Consider the following 22859-nt stretch of genomic DNA (forward strand, 5'->3'; position numbering starts at 1 on the left):
TTATACAGTTCTATTCAGTTATTTTCTATTTAGTTGTTTTACTACCTTTTTATAAACGTTCAATAACAATAACTGGATTGAAGGATGATCAGTAGTTAAAGTATTGATCAGTGAAATGTTTTTAACTCATTTACATCCTGATGCTGCGCTTCATTTACACCAAAGCATCAGAACCTATTCGACGGTCACAAGAGGAGCTCCGTCTCTAAAGAAGAGACAAGCAGTACTTTGGTTTGTTTCCATCTCTTCTGAAACATTTTAGTTACAAAGTTATGAGACCAGTTATTACAAACAAGTGCAAGCGGTTTATTGAGTCTTTGGGACAAAGAAGCGTCACTTTTATAACACTGAATGTTAAGTCCTGTTATCAGACGCTGCAGCTCTGCCAATATTTACAGGGTTATTGACGGAAAATAAAGAAAGAATAGGGGGCAGGACCCACCAGGGGTCATGTGATCATTAAGGTGACAGAAGAAGTTATCCTCAAACATTTTGAGGATCGATTAATAATTTGAAGCCATCGATAAAAGTAACAGACACAAAAATATTTTCATGTGTAAGCTTCTAAAAAAAATTTGAAAGTCTTCAACGTCTTCACTTTATGGCACATTTAATGTCATTAATTTTTGATGTCATGGGTAATTAACATCATGAATATTCAGACAGGTGGTTGTTGAGTCACGAGGCTTTGACGTGTTCTCTGGAATCCCAATAAACCGAAAACCCTCCTGATCCTCATGCAGATGAAGCAGCGGTGCCGGTAACAGACGTGTTCCCGCTGTGAACTGTTAGTGTTGTGAGTCTTCATTAGTGCGTCTTCATCTTGTCTCCGATCAGCGCCGCGAGGAGTCCGTACAGGACGGACCCGGTGAGGATGAACAGCGTGGTGGAGGCGGGGCCTAAGGCCAGCACGGCGCCGATCGCGTAGCCGAGCAGCAGCATCAGCAGCAGCCGGTAGCTTGCCAGCGGCCGCAGGCTGAGCCGCGGTCGGCGGCGGCGGCGGGACGGCAGTGTCGGGCTCTGCAGTGCCGGCTGGTTCCCCGCAGGCGAGTCAGGGTCCGACAAGTAGTGACGACCGAGACGACCCAGGAGGTCCGGACGAGAGCACAGCGCGTGCATGTGCCCGCCGAACTGTGGGAGACACGAGCGCCCGTTAGCTCACAGACTGCTGCTGACTTCATGCCAACGGTCCTTAAACGCATCACTGAGATGAAGATTGTGATGTCATCAAACATTTAAAATCTCCTCAAATCATCTGTTTACTTTAATTATATTCTGTTCAAACATTAAACTCTTAACTCACGAAAACTATGACGTCATGAGGAAGAGAGGAGAGAAAGAGAGGGGAGGAGACGAAGAAAAGAAGAGAGGAGTGAAATAGAAGAGAGGATAGGAAGAGAGGAGATGAAGGGAGGAAAGGAAGAGACGAGAGTAAGAGAGGAGAGGAAGGGAGGAGGAGAGAGGAAAAATGAAAGGAGGGGAAGAGAATGTAAACAGTTAAATATGTAAAACATGTGTTCATCACTCACCCTCTCATTGAGCAGAGAGGAGATCCTGTAGAAGAGGCGGACCAGCAGAGCGTTCTCGTAGCTCCTGATTGGCTGAAGCTCCGGGTCGCCTTGGTACTGGATGTCAAACCTCCTCAGTCCACTTATGATCTATACACACAAACAGACACACACTCTTAGCCTCTCCCTCCAACACATGCCCTCCCTCTGTCCCTCCTCCCCGGTGGTTAGAACCCCTACCTGCTGGCGGCCCAGGTCGGTCAGAACCGGCCCGTTCTCTCCCATGATGCAGTCTGGCAGCAGCCTGCCAGGCCCGTGGTCCTGAGAGGAGTTGAGGCCGGACAGCAGCTGGGCTAGCTGGCCCGGGTTCAGCTGAGACACACAAGACGACACGTTAGCCAGGTTCTACACGCAGGGGTCATACATGTTGACCAGTGGACTTACATGACCTAAAACCACATGTACATGACCTATGACCACACACACATGACCTATAAACACATGCACATAACCACATGTACATGACCTATAACCACATGTACATGACCTATAACCACACGCACATGCCCTATAACCAAATGTACATAACCTATAACCACATGTACATGACCTATAACCAAATGTATATGACCTATGACCAAATGTACATGACCTATAATCACATGTACATGACCTATAATCACATGTACATGACCTATAATCACATGTACATGACCTTTCACAAAATTCCCAGGACTTTAAAACAAATTTCTTTGACTTTAAAACACATTTCCAGAACTTTTAACCAAATTTTCAGGACTTTTAGCCAAATATCCATGAGCAAACATTGTGGGAAATCTGTGTGTAGACAGTAAAACGTGATAAAATGTAGTATTTAAACTAACGAGGATTCAAAGCATACAGTAAACATTAAATGACAGAAATGGAAGAGTCAATTGTTTGATTAAAAGAATAAACATTTATATAGATGCCTGTATGTATGCTCATATTTTGAGCCTCTTTCTTTTAAAAGCATATTCATTATTTCAAATTCAGTGTAAATGAACGTCATGAACGTATGAATATAACACATTTACAGGACTGTTCCAGGTTTTCCATGACCGTAAGAACCCTGTAACCCGGCTCCTGATCCCTCACCTTGAATATTTGGCACAGGTTCTCCAGAGCCTTGTCCAGGAACTCGTGGGTCTTCTTCAGGCACTCGCCGCTCTCCTCGTGCTCGGCCCCGGGGAACGCGTTGCGGTTGAGGTCCGGGGAGCCCATCCCGAACCAGGACAAGAGGGAGCCGCCGGCCGCCGCCTCGCTGGAGTGATCCGAGATCCTTTTGGCCGTCTGTCTGGCTTGTGCGATGATCTGGATCAGCTTCATGACCTGAAGACAACCACAGAGATGACCGACGAATAACCGATGAAACAGTCAGAGACGTTGAACCAGGTTTACGGCCACAGGGTTCATACACATTATGAAATCTCAATGACTTTAAACTAATTACCATGACTTTTAACCAAATTTCCATAACTTTTCATCAAATTGCCATGACTTTTCCGTAACTTTTAACCAAATTTTCCGTGACTTTTAACCAAATTTCTATGTAAAAACAAGCTTTGAGTCTCCAGAACCAGGAAGTAGATCAAGAGGCGCTCACCGCCCCTCTGAGCTCGGTGCCGAACATCTGCTTGTACTGGCAGTCCTGGCCCTCTAGGGCGTACACGTGGCTCTTCACCCGGAACGCCATGTCGGTCACCGCCCGCTGCCGCGAGGACAGGAAGCTGCCGCCTTGGCTTGGCGTCAGGTAGCCGCGGGGCTGCCGGTGGTGCAGGACGTGCTCCGGCTCCAGGAACAGCTGCTCTCCTGCTGGGAGAGGCTCTGGTTAGCTGGACGCTGTTGTTCATCTGTCTGGATTAGCTTCATACGGATTATTAATCTGCTGGTGTCGTGTTGTTGGTTGGTTTATAAACGGTCAGTTTCAGTTTCATGACCAACAGAACAGATCAAAAGTCCTTTCAGCATTAAGTTGTCTTAATTATTGTTTATATTACGCTGATGTTAACCAAGTTTCCACAGTCGTGAATGTTTTTACACATTTTGACCACTGGATTTCCATACATTTTAACCCAATTTCCATGACTTTAAAACAAATTCCGATGATATTTAACCAAATTTCCATAACTTTTCCATGAAAAGGGTTAAAGACTTTTAAGAAATTCAAGTGAGAAAAGGCAAATTCAGGTCCAAATAGTTTTTTCTCTCTTATGTTCATGACTTATCAACAAGTGAAAAAGTTTTACAACAATTAACTTTACTAAGTTTCTTTAATATTTTTTCTTCTGTGAAACAAGTGAGGGACAAACTTTGTACCAGTTTGTTAGTTTGTTGTTGTTGTACTCATTTCAGCCACACAAGGCTGAAGCCGGAGTTGTAATTCAAGACTACACAAATACACAAAAAAATTTAAACTCAAATCATTAAACAAACCTCCCCAAAGATTAATGAAACAATTTAAGGAACGTAAAGAGTCTCCTGTGTTCTTAGGAACACAGGAGACATTTGAATCAACAGAGTTTTCTTCAACAAAATCAACAAAACGTTTGTTCCCGTACTCACCCTTCTGGATCATGTCGGCGAGGTTGGGCTGAGCGAACACTTTGGCCACTCTGAAGACCATTAGGGCGTTCTTGGCATTCACCAGATCCGTCCTCACGGCCCGGTTTAGCAGCACCAGGAAGAGCTTGGTGAACATCAGCAGGTTCTCCTGAACAAACGGCTCCCTGTCGAAGAGGCGAGGAGACGCGGACCGGAGGTTACGTTGCGTATGACGCCGGTATTATAAAGCCAGGAGACAGAACTCAGAGCTCACCACTTGTCCGGCACGGTTCTGTTCTGGTCCGGCTGGGAGCCGGCGGGCTCCCCCGTGTATCTCCACGGCTGGATGTAGCTCAGCCACGTCTCCAGCACCTGAACACAAAGACGACAAAACAAAACAGAGTTCTTGTTCTTTTGCAACCAGAGAACAGGAAGGGACCATTTATGGACTAAGGAGGAGTGATGTAGAGAGTATATGTTGCTGGTAGAGACCAGTCAATCACCTTGTAGCCCCGCCCCTAAAGCGTACCCTCAGGGTTCACACACATTCTGACCAATACATTACCATGACTTAAACCAAATGTTCATGACTTTTAACTACATTTTCATGAGCAAACATTTAGAAATCTGGGTGTGAACATGAAAAAGTGAGAAAATGTAAACTAACAATGAGAATTTCAAAGGCCTGGAAATGACCACTTTTAAATCCCATGACTTTTCCAGGTTTTCCATAAACCCTGTACCCTGCTTTTTGGTCTGACTCTAAATGACCGTAATATAGAAACCAAACTTTTGTACTCATCAGATCCAAGTGAAAAACAATGAATGCAGAAAGATAGTCGACATGGATGTTGGTTTGAGACCCACCGCTCTGAAGGAGGCGTCCAGGGGCCAGTGGCCGAAGCAATGCTGCAGAAACAGGTAGAGCTTCTGCTGCACGAAGCGCTGCACCACCACCCTGAAAGTGAGAGGGGCACGTTTACAGTCAACACTCGTTTACGGGCAGGAACACATCAACATCCAGGAGTGTTCAAGTCAAAGGGAAGACAGTAACTATGGGTCGTGACCCCGTGTCCACAGGGTGACTGACCTCTTGAGCTCCTCCAGCGGACTGCTGTGGGCCGAGGGCGAGGCGGTCAGCGTCTCGGGCTTCAGGCTGTTGGAGAAGGCGTGCAGATGCTTGACCAGGAGGCGCACCACCAGGACGTGCTCCTCCGTCGGGCTGAAGGGATCCTGGGGAGACAAGCGGTCACGTTGGGCTGCACAGACAGGCGGCCAATCGGAGCGCAGCCCTCGGTCCAACAAGCAGCCAATCAGAGCGTAGCCCTCGGTCCAAAAAGCAGCCAATCAGAGCGTAGCCCTCGGTCCAAAAAGCAGCCAATCAGAGCACAGCCCTTGGCGCAAAAGCAGCCAAGCTATCACCAAAGCATCAGCGCTCCATTCGTTGTTTTTAAATTATCCGTAGTCCAGAGGTCTCACGCCGAGGAATGGTTTGTTTGTCCAACATCAGGTCGGATCTCTTTACATTCTGGAGGTGTTTACTATTTAGAAGAAGAGTTTCCTCTTTAGCTGGAAACTTTTTACTAGGATGACAACGTCTGGGACCAAAAAAAAACTTTGAATTCATCAAAAATAATATGATCATTATTTTTCCAAGTACAAGTCTTTGATGTAAGTCAAAGATTTGACATTGGACTATAACTGGACTGATGACTTCAAAACTACCATGATTTATTAAAATGCAAGGACCAAATTACACTTAGATAAATGACACTCAGGGAGACCTCAGCGCTCCGTTAGCTGCAAAGCTGCTTTAAAAAAAAGATTTCCCATAATGCAAAGCAAACCAGTAAATGTGTAAATGCGAATTAAGGAATGAACAAAAACAATATATGCAATGATCTAATGATGGGATGTCCAGCATGTAGATAAAGATGGTTCACGATGGAGAATCTTTTGCTGTACTGCAAACGTGTCGATAGAAAGAAACTTTTATCCCCCACGTACAAGCCACAAAGCACAGCACTTAGTGTAAACAGCATGCATTTAAAAACAACAACACCACACACACACACACACACACACACACACACAGCAAGTGAACGAACATACAAACTAGTAAACACAATGCTTAAAGATATTAGATCACAAAGCTTCATTCCAGGACTGCATTTCCTGTCGAGGGTACTTCTCTGACGTCTGACTGGACGCCGCTTATATGAACCAGAAGGTCGTGTTATACTTCGGGGTGAAAATATAGTTTTTGCAGAGTGTATTTTTAAACTTTTTGACGTAGTGAGAGAGAAGGTTTCTCCCTCTTACCAGCCTGCTGTAGACGCGTGACCTAGAATTAATATTATTAACGACGTCAGATATCGGTATTGGTTCGGTGCATCCATAAAGAAAAGAGTGATAGCAGCCCTCTTTCAACCATAACACATTTTAGAGTCTCATGTAAAAAGGAGACATGGTCACAGACCTAAAAGGTAAAAAAAGTGGTGCAAAGCTGGATTGTCTTGCCATAATGTGACTAGCATCTAATATCTGGCAGCATCAGGTGACGGAGGGTGGCGGTCTCATCGTGGCAGTCAGCACCAGAGAAGTACCCGTTGACTAACTGACGGAGGTTTACCTCCAGGGGGCCCCAGAGGGCCGCAGGTGAATGAAAAGGTAAAAGTACTTGGTAGGTGTGGAGGGTCCCAGAGCCTGGTGGGGCGGAGGGTTGGCACGGCGTGCTGGACATGCTGAGGCGGTACTGCAGCAGCGCCAGCTGTTTCACCCGTTACCACCAGGAGGGAGAGGAGGGTGAGGAGGAAGGGGGGGTGAAAATAGGAGAAAGGAAGGAAGGAAAGGTGGCGGGAGGAAGGTACACATGAGAACAGAAGAAAAAAGGGAAAGTGCAACCAGACAAAGACAATTGTCCGAAAAATGTTCAGGAGGAAAAAAAAAAAAAAGGAAGCAGAGAACAAGAGGGGGGACAAACACAAAAGAGATGTTGACTGTGGAACACAACGCTGAGACTGCTGCAGGGCGAGGGAGGGGCGGGGCCTCGGCTGCAGACGGGGTTACAAGGGAACGAGGGGGGGTCACACGGGGAATGGGGGGGTAAGACTGCGTTCACACCAAACGCGTTACTCTTGTCTGGTCACCGTTTCCTCCATCCACCATGGAAATAACCACTAGTTCTGCTTTATGGGTGTCTCCATGGTGTCTGGGTTCATAATATTATCCGTAGTCCCGCAACAGCGTCTGAATCATGGCCGCTATCAGCGCTCCTTAAATTTGCGTCTGTGCATTGACTTTGCTACTTAATCTACTCACGCGTCAAATTCGCAACGCTTTTGTTGTGAACGCAGCATCACATGGGGACTGAGGGGTCACATGGGGACTGAGGCGGTCACATGAGTTCTGAGGGGTCACATGGGGACCTAATTTTTAAAGTTATTAACATAGTGAACTCAAAAACTGTAAGATTTTGTAGTGAGAAGGATGAATGTGTGAGAATCCGCGTCTCGTGGTCCAGTGACCTCGTTAACGTGTCGCACCGTTAGACCCTTCAGTTAAATATAAAACTGTGACGTCTCTCACTTGAAATCTTGCAGTTTCGGTTCACTCGTCACAGACACTGAACACAACGACTCAACGCACGCTGACGGGTTAGCATTCAGATCAGCAGCTGGTGGGTTTAGGAGGCCGTGATTGGTCAGCATGCTTTCCTGAGCAGCAATGAAGATTTTGAAGACGGCCCCTTAAGCTCCAGATGAAAAGAGCATTTTTCATCCTTAGGTGTGGTGAACAGAACAGAACAAACACCAGCTGAAGTCTCACTGAGGCTGATTTAGTCAAATCTACACAAACATGACAGAAAACTGAATCTCTGCTTTTATTTAATGTGCTGCAAAAGTTCTGAAGTGCTCGTATTTTAGATTTAAAGTCGCTTTAAAGAATCACGCCTCTTTATTTTATCTCTGTTTTACTGTGTGAAATGGGGAACGTCCCGCCCTCTTTGGAGCCGCTGATGTTTGTAGTTTCACAGGTCACAACAACAACAACAACAACACAGGTGGTTGACGGGGATCCGAATAGACGCGTGCATCCAGAAACTTTCACCGCGTTGTGGCTTCATGATGACACACACACACACACACACACGCACACACACACACACACACACCTGGTGATACGGACACACCAACATGCAAAAGGATGTGAAGGGAAGCAAAAGCACTACAACGGGGAACACAAGCTGGGTGACTGAACGCAGCAGTTAAAACTCATAAACTATGAAGTGTAGACGTCAACAAACAACTCCAGAACAGACTTCAGGTCAGCTGAGTCTCTTTCACCCATGCAGCACGCAGAAAAACATTTTGTTGAATGTGCCGTTTAAGGGTGAACCTTCAGTACGTCTCACTCTTGAGGGTGAACCTTCAATACGTCTTACTCTTGAGGGTGAACCTTCAGTTTATCTCACTCCTGAGGGTGAACCTTCAGTACCCTCAAGGCGATGCTGCAGTGCGGGAAGTGGTGGGTGTGATATTTATCTTACCTTTACCTGAGGTGACTGCAGCTTCTGATACATCTCTAAGGAGTAGTGATGGAGCCAGATCTCCACAAACATCTGAACAATACACACACACAAATACAAAACACACAGTTTAACACTACAGCTCTATTAAAACATATACAATGCGTTTTCATGACATCAAAAACATTTTTACAACATTTCAACCTCTTACCTGGAGCAGTGTTTCAGACCTCCAGATCTCCTGGGCGGCTGGATCGGCGTTCACTGACGGCTGATGGAATATGTGATGTTTGAGGAGACTTGGGCTGTGAACGCCATAACCAGCAAAAGACACGCTGGAAGATCTGTTGAAGTTAAAACAGGAAGGAATTATGAAAATGATGCATTCTCTCCCCTGACCACCAGGGGGCGACTCCTCTGGTTGTATAGAAGTCTATGCTTCATGTGTTAAAGCTGCATTCTCTCCTGACCACCAGGAGGCGACTCCTCTGGTTGTATAGAAGTCTATATAAATGACTCAACTTCTCTCTTGATGTATTCCCTCAGTAAACATTGTAAATATGAGTTTGTCTCAATCTCTAGTTTCAAGTCTTCTTCAATATAGCATGATGTTCATTTAGTAAATTATGGTAATTTAGTGTCAAACAGACCATAAATCACGGGGCGCTTTAAGGGCAGGGCTTTAAGGTGATTGACAGGTCTCTAATCTTGAGGCAAAGGGTTTGTTTGAATGCAGCACCATAAAAACCTTCTAATCTTCACATCTTTTTCCTGAAAACCGACACGACTCTTATTATAATTATTGCTCTTCTAGATACCTGGGCGAAGGTGCAGTGACCGAGCATTTGGAGTCAGAGAAAGGTGAAGGAGGAACGCTCCCTTCACTCGGCAGGAAGTACTTCAGGTAAGCGTCCACGAGCACAAAGTAGGCGCTGTCGGCGACGCTCCCGTGGTGGCCCTGCGGGTAGCTCTGGAAACAACATTCTCGTGGTTAAGACAGACTTACCGGACGCTCAACATTCTACGAGACGCCAAACTCACCTTGGGCGTGACGAGACAGGAGGCGAAGTTGAACATGAAGAACTCGAAAGGGTCTGCAGAGCATTAAGGAACAAAGACGTGGAAGTTGCTGCAGCTGGAACGATTTATTAAAACTAACGGGTCAGAAAACACCCTCCTGGATTTATGGTTTCGGATTGATTACAAGCAACCACAAATAAGGTTGCAGCTTCACCAATAACATGACTTTTAACCAAACTTCCATGACTTTTCCAGGTTTTCAATGACAGTATGAACCCTGTGTTTAGTGTTTACAGAGTGCTATTCCTCTCTTGAGACCACAGATTGCGTTGGAAAGGATACTGAGAGCCAGGTTCAGCGTCAGCAGACCGGTGAGAGGGAACTGCAACTTGTTGTGGAACAGAGGGCATTCTGGGAGGACGCCCCCCTGGATGCAGGCCTTCACGGGACCCTGCAGGACACACAGGGGATAGGAAGGACAATGAGGAGGCGCTTCAACTCAAAAACACAGGATATTTAATCAAGAGAGACATCTGATGATTCACAGCTGAACTCAGGGAGGTAGAGAGAGAGAGAGAGAGAGAGAGAGAGAGAGAGAGAGAGGAACTCATGGAGGTGGAGTAGTAGAGAAATGTTCTTACCGGGAGATAATTGACAGGTATTTCATATTTGTACTCTTCTGCTTGAAGCTTGTAGACAAGCTTCATCATTGGCCCGCTGGAGGACACACAGAGAGAGATAGAGAGAGAGAGAAAGAGAGAGAGAGCAGAGTGAGTGACTCCTCTTGCGGTACCGAGCCGCACAGACAGATGGAAAACAGATTGGATTGATAATCAAGGTCTAAGAGATGTTTCATTTTGAAAATGACTGGTGCATCCGCTTGAGGCTCCTGACACGTGACCCTGAACATTAAGACCCATCTATTAAACATTTAAATAGATGCCTGTATGTATGCCTGCTTATATTCTGTGCCTCTTTCTTTTAAAAGCATATTCATTATTTCAAACTCAGTGTAAATGTCATCATGAACACATGAATATAACACATTTACAGGACTTATACAGTTATCCATGACCGTAGGAACCCTGGTTATTGGTGTTTGTGCCTGTGTTTTTTATCCGCCCTCCCTGAAGGCCGTGGGGTCTGACAGGAACTGGGCTCATGGTCTAAACCCGAGGGGAGGGAAGCGAAGCGGCTACCTGGGGTTCAGGAACTCCAGCACAATGTTGTACTCGTGGCACCGCGAGTGCAGCAGCCGCAGGTTCCAGCCGGCGATGCTGCCGTCCAAGCTGCCGAACACGCTCTCCACCAGCCAGGGGAACACCACGTGCAGCTCCTACACAGAACCATGTGAACACACCAGGTCAGGGAGTATTCCAGTTAAACATAAAAATTATTCTTAATAAAAAAAATATTAAAATGTAATTCTTACATTTAAAAAAAATATATATACAAAAAATGTATTAATTTCAAATAATACATTTTAAAATATTTTTTATAAAAGAGATTAGAAAAAAGATGCATTTTTCCTAAATTTCCTAAATTACGCTTTACTGTTTTGTTGTATTTATTGAGCATTTTGCCTTTCTGATATTATTATATATTATTATTGTTTGTGTCTCATATGTAAAATCCGTGCTACTTCAAAATAAAATTATAAACAAAAATACAAATATACAAAATAAAAACAATAACAGTTTCAAAATAAATAAGAAAGATATTAGAAATCAAAAAGAAATAAAGACATGATTCTACTGGGGGAAAAAACGCGTCATGAGTCCCTCCAGTGACGTCACGGCCGGAGAGAGACCGTGGACGGTACCGGTACCTTTGACGGGTACTCCTCGATGATCTTCACCAGGTCCTGGCAGCGCTGCTGCAGCGGCTTGGTGCAGGACTCCGCCTTGAGGTTGGCCTGCAGACGGAGAACCAGAACCACGGTGAGGAGAACCACAGAGCAGCGGAGGAAAACCACAGAGCAGAACACGTGAGGAGAGACTCACCAGCAGGAAACTGGGCTGCTGTAGCGTCGGCGCCGCCATGTTGGATCCAACTGGAGGGTGTAAACACTGAGATATAGCAGCTAGCTTAGCTTAGCATTACTTTGTTCGAGAGCTAACGGAGCTAACGGACTTAAATTGACAATATGTGTGTATCACAAACACTTTGAGGAAGCTTAAACGTCCGCGTGAGCTCCTATCGTCCTCCTCCAGCGACTGCAACTATCGACACTCACTACTTTCATCAACCGCCGTCAGTAGTTTCAAACGGTCCAGTCTGTGACGTCTTCTTTGGTGGTGTTTACTCACGTTGTTGCGCAACACCGCCCCCTGCGGAATGACTCTGCTCCTACAACTATGGAGAGGTTCCGGTTTGAAATAAATAATCAATAAAATAAATATTAACCACTACATCCATTTCCATCAATAATATACAAGATACAAAGCAATATTTAAAAAGTATATTCTATGGCTACATCTATTGCAGGGATATAAGATAATAATACATTATACAATGTAATTATACTGTCTGACGCTGTTGTAGGTTAAAGTGTAATGTGATTTGCACGTTAATGCATTCATCATAAGCCTGGTAGTTATGCATCAACACTCTGTAGGGATGAAAACAGATCTGTAATAGATGTAAGATGTAAAAATATGTTTTATTTAACAACATGTTGTGTCTTATTCACATAAAGAACAATTAATTTCTTGATCTCAAAGTCAAAACAAGTTTTCATATAAGCACTGAGGAAAGACTGAATGTTGAAAACAAAGAAAGAAAACTATCAAAACTAGAGTTCTTTGATTCGCAGGGATGTGAATAATAACTATTATTAATATTATATTATGTAGTTTCAAGCAAGGTCCATTTCCTGTGTGTTTCCACCTCTGTTCAATCTGAATGTCTGAAGTACAGAACCAACATAAATACATGTGTAACAGTTAAATGTGTTGCAGTACATCGGGCAACACTTCTCTGTCCTGTCATTAATATATATATATATATATATATATATATATATATATATATATATATATATAGTTTACATATTTGTGTCTGCATTGTGCGTGAGATCCTGATACGTCCATTTATATCCAGGTCTAAGTATATGTTTTGGAAAGAAAAAGGACTGTGGAAGTGCGGGTATTTGTAAATTCGTCAGAATAAAGTAAAAGTACATTGTTTCCTCCTGCAGCTCACTCGTCTCTCTCACACTACAAGTACTATGTTTAGTTGTGATGTTTGTACGAGATACTAATCCACAATCAGTGTATTACAGCAGTATTAATAATGCGTTATTAACGCAGTATTACTGCACTGGTGGAGGCTTCTAGTTTGGACATAGAGGCAATATTCGCTCTCTTCAAACACACCAGATTCCATTGAGAAAAACAGTGATTTAAGCCGACAGCAGGAGCTGCTGGTGTACCGCTGCCTCCATTGGTTAGTCAGTTCATGCTATTGAGTGACTTTGGTAAACCTGCAGCAACCCTTCAACACACCAAAGTCACTCATTAACACAAACTAACTAACTGACCACAGCAGCAGACGACCAGCAGCTACTGTGTGCCGAGAGGTTAAATCCTGTTTTTGTGAATGGAGTCTGGTGTGTTTGCAGAGAGTTTAAATAATGGCTTCAGCTCCCGTCAGAAAGCAAAACAGGTTAAAAAATTTAAAAAGCGTTCGCTTGACAGTTAATAAAATGACATACGATCAGATGCATCGCTTCCCTTTTTCGCCGTTTCTCCTCGTTGTCCAGATAATACACATTTATGTTATTATATTACCCATAATGTCTCTTTGATTCTGTGTCATGATGCCAACTGTTTCTAATATAATAAATTCAGAGATAAAAAAATTACCTCCGCCCGGAAGATCGTTGCGTTTAAAAGGCAAAATCTTCCGGACGAGGACTTTGTTGGTTTTTGTTTTTAATGGCGCACATCGCTGGCAGTATTCTGGACCGGAGAGCACTCCTGGTTCTGGATCCGTCGTCCCTCGGCGGTCTCGGCTGACTAGAGCCAAGCCTCGGGCGGGTTGTTCCTCCTCACCCGAGCCTTCCTGCTCTCCTGCCTCAGCTTCAGGGTGCGCAGCTTCTGCTGCCGCCGCTTCTCGCGGTACCACAGCTGCTCGCAGTACTCGTCCGCGCTAAGGCCGCCGGGCGCGGCGGCCAGCTGCAGCTCCTTGTAGCTCTTCGGGAGGAGCGTCCGCAGCGGCCAGGAGTTCCCACGACCCGGCGACTGGCCGAGGAACCCGGCAGTCCTCCCGAGGACCTGGGGGCCCGGCTGGTTGAGGGCCAGGTCCTGCTGGAGGAGGCTGTGGTTGGGGATGACGTCCTGCTGGAGGAGGCTGTGGTTGGGGATGACGTGGACCCGGTACCGGGCCAGCACCTGGCGGTAGGAGTGATCGTGGCTAGCGCAGGTGTAGAGGCCCGAGTCCGTCGCCTCCAGGCGCTGAACCAGTAACCCTCGCTTCATGTGGAGGCAGCGGCCATCGCTCTGAAGGAGCTGACAGAGAGGGAGACAGACAGGTGAGGGGCCCCTTATAGAGTAGAGTGTTAAACATTAGTTCATGGAGGTGATTAGTTATGAAACATTAGTTTATGGCTCACCTCTGTGGGCGTCTCGCTCTCACCGCGTCGTGCCGTCCAGCGGAGCTCCGCCTGCGGAGAGCGAGCGGAGCATTCCAGGAAGCTGGAGTTCCCCTCCACGCCAAACACCACCTGCACCGCCACGGAGGAGGGGCCTGGTGGGGCACGGCACATCAGTATGGTATGTATAGATATAGAGATGTAGACATTTATAGATACAAACTAAGACAATTAGTGGGAAAATTTATGTGAAATCAGATTCTCTATTCAGTACCAAGTCACTGCAGAGAAGCCTGCAGTGACTTGGTGCCGCCACTAGAGAGCGCCACGCGTCCCCCTGCAGAACAGAAACCTCACGGGGTTCACTGTTTATAGTCGGTAATGTACGCTTTATTATTTGTTTTGCATTATCTGGGTTCAGGAACAGTAACTGAGTATTTTTGCAAAAACAAAATATGAAAACTTGGTCGTGGTTCAGTTAAAATAATGAATCCTTGTCTCAGTTATTGTGTTAAAAACACAACACACAACATTATGTTGTAAATGTCAGACGCCAATCACACTTGAAACACACACTGAATGGTATTTAAACATATTTTACAGTTATTCAGCATCAGTCCTTACTGTACTCTGTGATCGGGCACTGACTCCAGGGGTCCCCGTGCTTCACATCCTGTCTGCGCGCCCGCCTGACACACACACAGACACACAGGCTACATTGTTACACTACATTGCCACATTGTTATGTTAAACTAGAGATTGAAACATAAACTCATACATTAAGAGAGAAGAAGAGTCATTTATATAGACTTCTATACAACCACAGGAGTCGCCCCATGATGTTCAGGAGACAGAATGCAGCTTTAACAGATGAAGCATAGACTTCTATACAACCAGAGAACTGTTAACGTGGCTTAAAAACACAAAAGACTGGATTTGTTTTCTGTCCTGATTCATATTGGCCGCTATGGTTATTCATATGTACATTTCCTGTATATTCATGCACATCAGCACCTCTTGCTGGTGGGAAAGTATCTGGAGCAGGTCTGCCCGTCCCAGGAGCAGTAGGGGTCTCGGGCCAGGCAGCACTCGGCACAGTCTGACCCGTACAGCTCACACCTCTGGAGGCCCAGCTGGACCAGGCCCAGCTCACTGGACACGTACAGCTGTTGCTGTGGAAGACAGACGTTCATTCACCGTCAATGTTATGAAGTCATAACATTATATAACATAACACTCATGTCACATAAACCCTTTTACATCACATCAGTTTGACTGGTTACTGAATATGAACATGAGACAGACAGACAGGTAGACCTACTCTCTTGGTGGACAGCTCCATGCTCAGGATGGGAGTTGGACTCTGCAGGACAAATGTCTGAATTTAGAAACTGCTTTGTCCGTTTTTATTGGTTTAGTTTAATCCAGAACAATATTTATGACACTTTCACACAACCTTTTGATGTGAGGGGTGTTGTATGTTTTAGGCCTTTTAGGCCTGAACCTCTGATGAGACCCCAGAGGGTTCTGAACCCCTGATGAGACCCCAGAGGGTTCAGGTCCCTAAACCTTCATGATCTCACCTGGAAGACGGTCAGCTCCTCCAGAAGGAGCTCCTCCGGGTCCCGGCCGTCTCTGACCACAGAGACCACCTTCAGCACCTTTCCGTCATCTGGGACACACACACACACAAACACACTAGGACCCTGGTTTTGTTGTCTAACCCTGACTATCGTTTGATAATAGATTGCGTCCCGACCCCACTGAGACCCTCCTCACCTGTGCCCAGGTGCAGGACATCGTAGGGGCCGTCTTCAGCCTCCACGCGGTCCACCACCAGCCTCTTCAGAGTGTCGGGCGTGTTGACCCGGGTCAGGACGGGCCGGCCGCCCAGCGGCAGCACGGGCTCCCACATGAGCTGGTGCTGCCGCATGAAGAGCACCACCTCGTCGGGGAAGTCCCTGGTGGACTTGTGGAGGGCGTCGTACGTCTCACTGGGACACTGAGGGGACGAGAGCACACACACCCATGTTGAGGCCTCCCAGAGGACTTCTCTCGGCTTCATTACGTTTGTTCTGCTCTTCGGGAGCCTGTCTGCTGGAGAGAGGATTATTTAGGTGGTGAACTCACGGTGCCGGGTCTCGGGTAAGGGATGCGACCCTTGTACTCCACCCAGCGGTGGTCGGGACCTTCCTTGTGGGCAAACGGTCCGTTGAAAGCAGCTCGGATGGACGCCATCGAGAACACGCACACGGCCGAACCCGTAAACACAGAGCTGGGGGAGGAAGATGAAGAGGATGAAGAACCAACTATGACGTCGTGGTTGATTCACCAGCAGAAGGACAACCTGGCCCGGATCCTAACCGCTGATAGCGGGTTCACCTGAAACCGGGTCACCTGGTCTCACCTGGACGTAGTGAAGACGCCGTAGACTATCGGGTTCTGAGGGTCCTTGGTCTCCAGAACAAAGACGTCCTCTAGAAGAGAAATAGACATAAGAGAGAGAGAGTCCTCATTACTATTTAATAACTGCTCCGTGCTCCCTTCGGATAAAGGACTTGTCTCTGGTCTGGTCTTGTTTGACCTTAGTGCTGATAAAGGACTTGTCTCTGTTCTGGTCTTGTTAGACCTTAGTGCTGCATTCGACACCGTCGACCATGACCATCAGCAACGTTCATTATGGAGTTCCACAAGGTTCTGTGCTTGGACCCATTTTATTCACCTTATATATGCTTCCTTGAGGCAATAATATTAGAAAACACTCCATTAACTTTCACTGCTATGCCGATGACACTCAACTATATCTGTCCATCAAGCCAGATGAAATCCACCAGGTTGCTAAACTTCAGGCGTGTCTTAAAGACATAAAAACATGGATGACCTGCAACTTCCTGCTGCTGAATTCTGACAAGACTGAAGTTATTTTACTCGGCCCAGAACACCTCAGAAATCAATTTTCTGCTGATATTGTTTCTCTGGATGGCATCACTCTGCATCCACCACCACCGTAAGGAACCTCTGAGTTATCTTTGACCAGCACCTGAACTTTGGGTCACATATAAAACAAATCTCAAGGACTGTTTTTTTTTCAGGGAGGACAGTTTCAAAGTTGTGGAAGAGGACAATGAAGTCAGAATAAAACGTCAGGATCATAAAGTCAAAGTGAGTTAGGAAACAAGGAGGGAAGAAGAGGCAGGAAGGAAGAAAAAGGAGGGAACGAAGGAAGGAAAAGGAGGGAAATGTTACCGAGCTCATCAAACTGCGTGTCGACTCCAGACGGGCCGGGAACAGAACACACAAGTCTGGCTTTGAGGAAGGTGGTCCATCGGTTTATCAGACTCCTCCTCCCTCCTACGTCATTCTGGAGAGAGGAGAGAGGAGGAGAGGGGAGAGTTGAGGAGGAGAGAGGAGATGAGAGGGGAGAGAGGAGAGTTGAGGAGGAGAGAGGGGAGAGAGGAGAGTTGAGGAGGAGAGAGGAGGTGAACTAAAGCCGCAGGATGATGGCTACATTTCAGTGAGGACACTCCGAGGTCTCGTTGCTTCTAGCAAGTCAGGGGTTCGAGTCCCATCCCCTGCCAGCAGGTCGCGGGTTCGAGTCCCGTCTCCTACCAGCAGGTCACAGGTTTGGGTCCCGTCTCCTACCTTGCAGACTCGGGCCACGCGGCTGTAGACCCGCTTGTCCCACTGGCCGGCCTCGGCCGCCCGCTCCCTGAAGAAGAAGTAGAGCTTATCGTCGTCCGGACTGTGAGTGTCGGGGATGGAGAAGGAGCCCACGAAGACCGGCTCTGAGGGAGGAGGAGGAGGGGGAGACGGGGTGAGACGGGTGAGACAGGTGAGATGAGATGAAACGGGTGAAATGAGGTGAGACGGGTGACTCACCGTGGAGCCAGTTGTGGTCGTCTTCAGTGCGGATGTGATGGTGACTGCTGCTCTGCACACGAGTACGAAAGAACGCTGCGTTCACCCCCATGAAGTCTACGGAGGTCCCTGCATACAGATCTCCATCTGAGAGGAAGGGAGAGAGAGGGAGGGAGGGAATAGAGAAAGTAAATAGATAAAAGAAGAGAGAGAGAGAGACAGACAGTGCTTTCATTAAAGTGAAAACTTTCCTCATTTCCTCTGGCTTCATTCCACAAACTTCTTTTCTTCCAAACGGTCTCAAGTAAAGCTGTAAATATTTACAAGCTAATGGAAGTAAACAAATAAACAACAACAAAACGACCAGATCCTCATTTCTATAATTATTCATATCATTATGACACAAAACATGAAGACTAAAGCACGATGTGCTTCATGACGGACACACACACGGCAGTGTGTGTGTGTGTGTGTGTGTGTGTGTGTGTGTGTGTGTGTGTGTGTGTGTGTGTACCAGTCAGTAGAGCAGTGAACGGTTCTCTGGGACTAAAGGGACATTTCCCTCTGCCGGACTCCGTGTGAGACATCATGAACACCGGCTCCTGGAGAGAGAGAGAGAGAGTTTTATATAGTTTCCTAGAAAGACAACAACACCTGGAAGGAACAGGAAGTGAAGACGAAGATGAAGATGAAGAACACATGAGTACCTGCACTCTGGGCCCCAGGTGCACGTACGTGCACTGAGGGTGGAAGGCGCCGGTCCCACAGGCGTACACATGGGTCTTATTGAACGGCTGCAGCAGACGCACAAAGTTGGCGCAATCCGTCTGGAGAGGAAGAGGAGACACACACTGAGAGGAAGAGGAGACACACACATTGAGAGGAAGAGGAGACACACACTGAGAGGAAGAGGAGACACACACTGAGAGGAAGAGGAGACACACACACTGAGAGGAAGAGGAGACACACACACTGAGAGGAAAAGGAGACACACATTGGGAGGAAGAAGAGGCACACACACTGAGAGGAAGAGGAGACACACACTGGGAGGAAGAGGAAACACACACACTGAGAGGAAGAGGAGACACACACTAAGAGGAAGAGGAAGCACACAAGGACTACACATGTATGTCACACACTGTCCCTTTTAAGGAACGACAACAGGTGCATGTAACACACTGTCCCTTTAAGGAAGGCACACTGTTCCTTTAAGGAAGGCACACTGTCCCTTTAAGGAAGGCACACTGTCCCTTTAAGGAAGGTACACTGTTCCTTTAAGGAAGGCACACTGTCCCTTTAAGGATGCTTCTGGTCTGTTTCTTCACCTCCAGACTCTTTCCTGCCAGGCTGCAGCGCTCCACGTGTTCTCTGGCAGCGGGCCAGTGGATCTGGAAGGGCAAAGAAAACATGTCAGGTGGGAATGCTGGGCGGGTTCTGATGGTTTTAGAGGTTCTGATGGTTCTAATGGTTGTGGTGGTTCTAAGGGTTCTGATGGTTATAAGGGGTTTAATGTTTCTAATGGTTCTGATGGTGCTGAGGGTTCTGATGGTTCCAAGGGTTCTGGTGGTTCTGATGGTACGTGGGGTTCTCATGGTTCTGATGGTTCTAAGGGTTCTGATAGTTCTAATGGTTCTTATGGTTCTAATGGTTCTGGTGGTTCTCAGGGTTCTGATGGTTCTAAGGGTTCTAATGGTGCTGATGGTTCTAATGGTGCTAATGGTTCTGATGGTTCTAAGGGTTCTGATGGTTCTGAAGGTTCTAAGGGTTCTGATGGTTCTAATGGTTCTGATTGTGTTGATGGTTCTGAGGGTTCTGATGGTTCTAATGGTTCTGATGGTTCTAAGGGTTCTGAAGGTGCTGTTGGTTCTAATGGTGCTAATGGTTCTGATGGTTCTGATGGTTCTAATGGTCCTGATGGTTGTAAGGGTTCTGATGGTGCTGATGGTTCTAAGCGTTCTGGTGGTTCACCGTGTGCGTGGGCAGGTCCAAGCGATCTGGCTTCAGCAGGTAGATGTGGTCCTTCCCTCCCACCAACAGCCACCCTTGATCCTCGTCCAATAGCAAGGCCTCGTATCCGCCGCTGACTCCGCCCCCCCAGAAGACCGCCGAGCTGTTCCTCAGATCTGAGCGGGACGAGACGCCGAGGTGAAGAGTTAAAGTTCATCGTCTTCTTCTCCAGAGCAGGAGAGGAACTTTAACTTCTAACATCTGGCTTCAAACTTAAGTTCCTCTTTTTCCATGTAATGTCACTTTCTAGGAATTATGTTGAACGCAACATTAGAGGTGTCGTTGCCTCATAACATGACCAACGTGGCGTTAAATGTGAATTAATGACACGTGAAGATAATGATTTACATTCCTTACCGAGCTGGAGAAATATATACTGATTTATTACCGGTTCATATCAGAAAACCTGCTAAATATGACTGAATATTTCTCAACCGAACAAGTTGGTCAAGTGAACATTAAACAGTTGATTGGAGCACAAAGGATTATTGTGTTGATTTGTTTGTCAGCAGGATAACTAAACAACTTCAGACTTGATTTCCATGAAACTTGATAGAAGGATTTAGCATGAGCCAAGGAAGTACGGCAACTAAGGAACAACGCCAAGGAACAACGCCAAGGAACAACGCCAAGAAACAACGCCAAGAAATAACAACCAAGGAACAACGCCAAGGAACAACGCCAAGAAATAACAACCAAGGAACAACGCCAAGAAACAACGCCGAGGAACAACGCCAAGAAACAACGGCAAGGAACAACGACCAAGGAACAACGACCAAGGAACAACGCCAAGGAACAACGCCAGAAATAACGCCAAGGAACAACGCCAAGGAACAACGCCTAGAAATAACGCCTAGAAATGACGACCAAGGAACAACGCCAGAAATAACGCCAAGGAACAACGCCAAGGAACAACGCCTAGAAATAACGACCAAGGAACAATGCCAGAAATAACGCCAAGGAACAACGCCAAGGAACAACGCCAAGGAACAACGACCAAGGAACAACGGCAAGAAACAACAATTTTTTGGTGTTGCAGAAAATGCACACAAAAAAAACGCTTGCTGGCCTTCTGCAAAAAAGATGACATAAAACATTTCTTCTTCATAATTTCAGACCAGCGTGACGATGAAAGTACAGCGAGAGGAGAACAGATGCGGGATCGCTCTCTCCACAGAGCTGGACACAATAAAAGCGAGCAGGGGTTTTATGTTATGGCGCCGCTGCACTTCATCAAGGGAGGTAGACCCCACGATGAAAGGAAAGTCAGCAGGAGACGTCTCACAGATTTCTCCCCGAGGGGGGCGGCTCACATGAAATACTGGAGAGGAGAGGAAACCACGAGGCCGTACGTCACACTCAACCGTTGGACGCTCAGATTTATCATTTTTCTCCGCCCTGAAGCTCTCCATTAGTTTCCTTGATAACTTGGATAACCTCCCACGTTTTAAAGCCAGCAGTCCTCCGGAAAATGTGTTAAAAGTTTGTGAAAGTCCATCCTGACTGCAGGGAGTGAAGTATTGGAAGAAAAACTACATTAAAGTGATGAGTAATTCATCCTCATGATGAGTTTTGCAGCTAAAACAAAACATAACTTAAACTTTTTATTGAAACTAAGGAGCTACATGGAGCTTAACAAATTATTTTTTTGTGTGAGTGATTTATAAATGTCTGGGACTCGGTGAAGTATAATATTCTCTACATGTGTGATTCCATGTGCTAGCAGCGTGCTAAATAGTTGAAAAACTATTTATTTTGTTCCTTTATTCTAACTACATTTCACTGCATTGTGGCGTACAAACATCTGTTGGACATATTTTTACCTCCACTAAGGAAGTTATGTATTCGGTTTTGTTTGTTTATTTGTTTGTCAGGATAACTAAACAACTTTAGGCTCAATTTCCATGAATCATGGTAGAAGTGTGTAGCATGAGCCAAGGGACAACACCAAGGAACAAGGCCAAGAAACAACAAACAAGGGACAACAAACAAGGAATAACAACCAAAGAACAAGACCAAGAAACAACAAACAACAAACAAGGGACAATGCCAAGAAACAACAAGCAAGGGACAATGCCAAGACACAACGACCAAGGAACAATGCCAAGAAACAACAAACAAGGGACAATGCCAAGACACAACAAACAAGGGATAATGCCAAGACACAACAAACAAGGGACAATGCCAAGAAACAACAAACAAGGGACAATGCCAAGACACAACAAACAAGGGACAATGCCAAGAAACAACAAACAAGGGACAATGCCAAGAAACAACAAACAAGGGATAATGCCAAGACACAACAAACAAGGGACAATGCCAAGAAACAACAAACAAGGGCCAATGCCAAGACACAACAAACAAGGGACAATGCCAAGAAACAACAAACAAGGGACAATGCCAAGAAACAACAAACAAGGGATAATGCCAAGACACAACAAACAAGGGGCAATGCCAAGAAACAACAAACAAGGGATAATGCCAAGACACAACAAACAAGGACCAACGCCAAGAAACAAACAAGGAACAGTGCCAAGAAACAACGACCAAGGAACAACAAACAAGGGACAACAAACAAGGAATAACAAACAACTAAGGAGCAACAAAGGAAGAACGACAATCCTTAAAACCGGCCTGAAGGAACTATTCACGGTGGATTACAGCAGTGCTGCAAAATGCTGCTTCCATGCAAAAAGGTCTGAGAAACCCAATCCATATTTGGTAATTTTATGTCTCTTGGTTTACACACGCACGCACGCTC

General features: G+C 46.1%; 2 protein-coding genes across 5 annotated transcripts in view; both read right to left on the reverse strand.

The window, feature by feature from the left end:
* Positions 1–593: 593 nt before the first annotated feature.
* Positions 594–11937, reverse strand: smpd4 (sphingomyelin phosphodiesterase 4). 4 transcript variants are annotated; one of them, XM_068593958.1, is made up of 20 exons: positions 11803–11935; positions 11643–11692; positions 11468–11554; positions 10839–10975; positions 10281–10356; positions 9982–10090; positions 9661–9713; positions 9438–9589; positions 8831–8963; positions 8641–8712; positions 6772–6861; positions 5182–5324; positions 4959–5049; positions 4366–4463; positions 4113–4276; positions 3154–3359; positions 2646–2879; positions 1749–1880; positions 1530–1658; positions 594–1131 (listed from the first exon to the last, which is right to left on the reverse strand). In XM_068593958.1, exons 2-20 carry the CDS (start codon positions 11679–11681, stop codon positions 808–810), a joined length of 2469 nt encoding a protein of 822 aa, XP_068450059.1. In that variant the 5' UTR covers positions 11682–11692; positions 11803–11935; the 3' UTR covers positions 594–807. The 4 variants fall into 4 exon arrangements, with proteins under 4 accessions (XP_068450059.1, XP_068450060.1, XP_068450062.1 ...); XM_068593959.1 differs by having other exon boundaries at positions 8647–8712; positions 11643–11937; XM_068593961.1 differs by lacking the exon at positions 6772–6861 and having other exon boundaries at positions 8647–8712; positions 11643–11937.
* A 763-nt stretch (positions 11938–12700) lies between these two features.
* si:dkey-49n23.1 (semaphorin-3D) overlaps positions 12701–22859 on the reverse strand; it is a 31482-nt gene continuing 21323 nt past the window's right edge. Inside the window, exons 3-18 of the mRNA XM_068593963.1 lie at positions 20060–20214; positions 19417–19479; positions 18799–18918; positions 18606–18693; positions 18113–18238; positions 17876–18018; positions 17480–17594; positions 16641–16710; positions 16364–16508; positions 16013–16235; positions 15817–15905; positions 15555–15596; positions 15248–15405; positions 14858–14922; positions 14255–14388; positions 12701–14150 (exon numbers count right to left, since the gene is read on the reverse strand). Coding sequence (XP_068450064.1) covers positions 13659–14150; positions 14255–14388; positions 14858–14922; positions 15248–15405; positions 15555–15596; positions 15817–15905; positions 16013–16235; positions 16364–16508; positions 16641–16710; positions 17480–17594; positions 17876–18018; positions 18113–18238; positions 18606–18693; positions 18799–18918; positions 19417–19479; positions 20060–20214 — 2228 coding nt within the window. The 3' untranslated portion in view covers positions 12701–13658. The remainder of the gene's footprint in view (positions 14151–14254; positions 14389–14857; positions 14923–15247; positions 15406–15554; positions 15597–15816; positions 15906–16012; positions 16236–16363; positions 16509–16640; positions 16711–17479; positions 17595–17875; positions 18019–18112; positions 18239–18605; positions 18694–18798; positions 18919–19416; positions 19480–20059; positions 20215–22859) is intronic.

The sequence above is a fragment of the Clinocottus analis genome, unplaced genomic scaffold (genome assembly GCF_023055335.1).
Source record: "Clinocottus analis isolate CAN_PGR_092001 unplaced genomic scaffold, fCliAna1.0.p SCAF_3, whole genome shotgun sequence".
NCBI lineage: Eukaryota > Metazoa > Chordata > Actinopteri > Perciformes > Cottidae > Clinocottus > Clinocottus analis.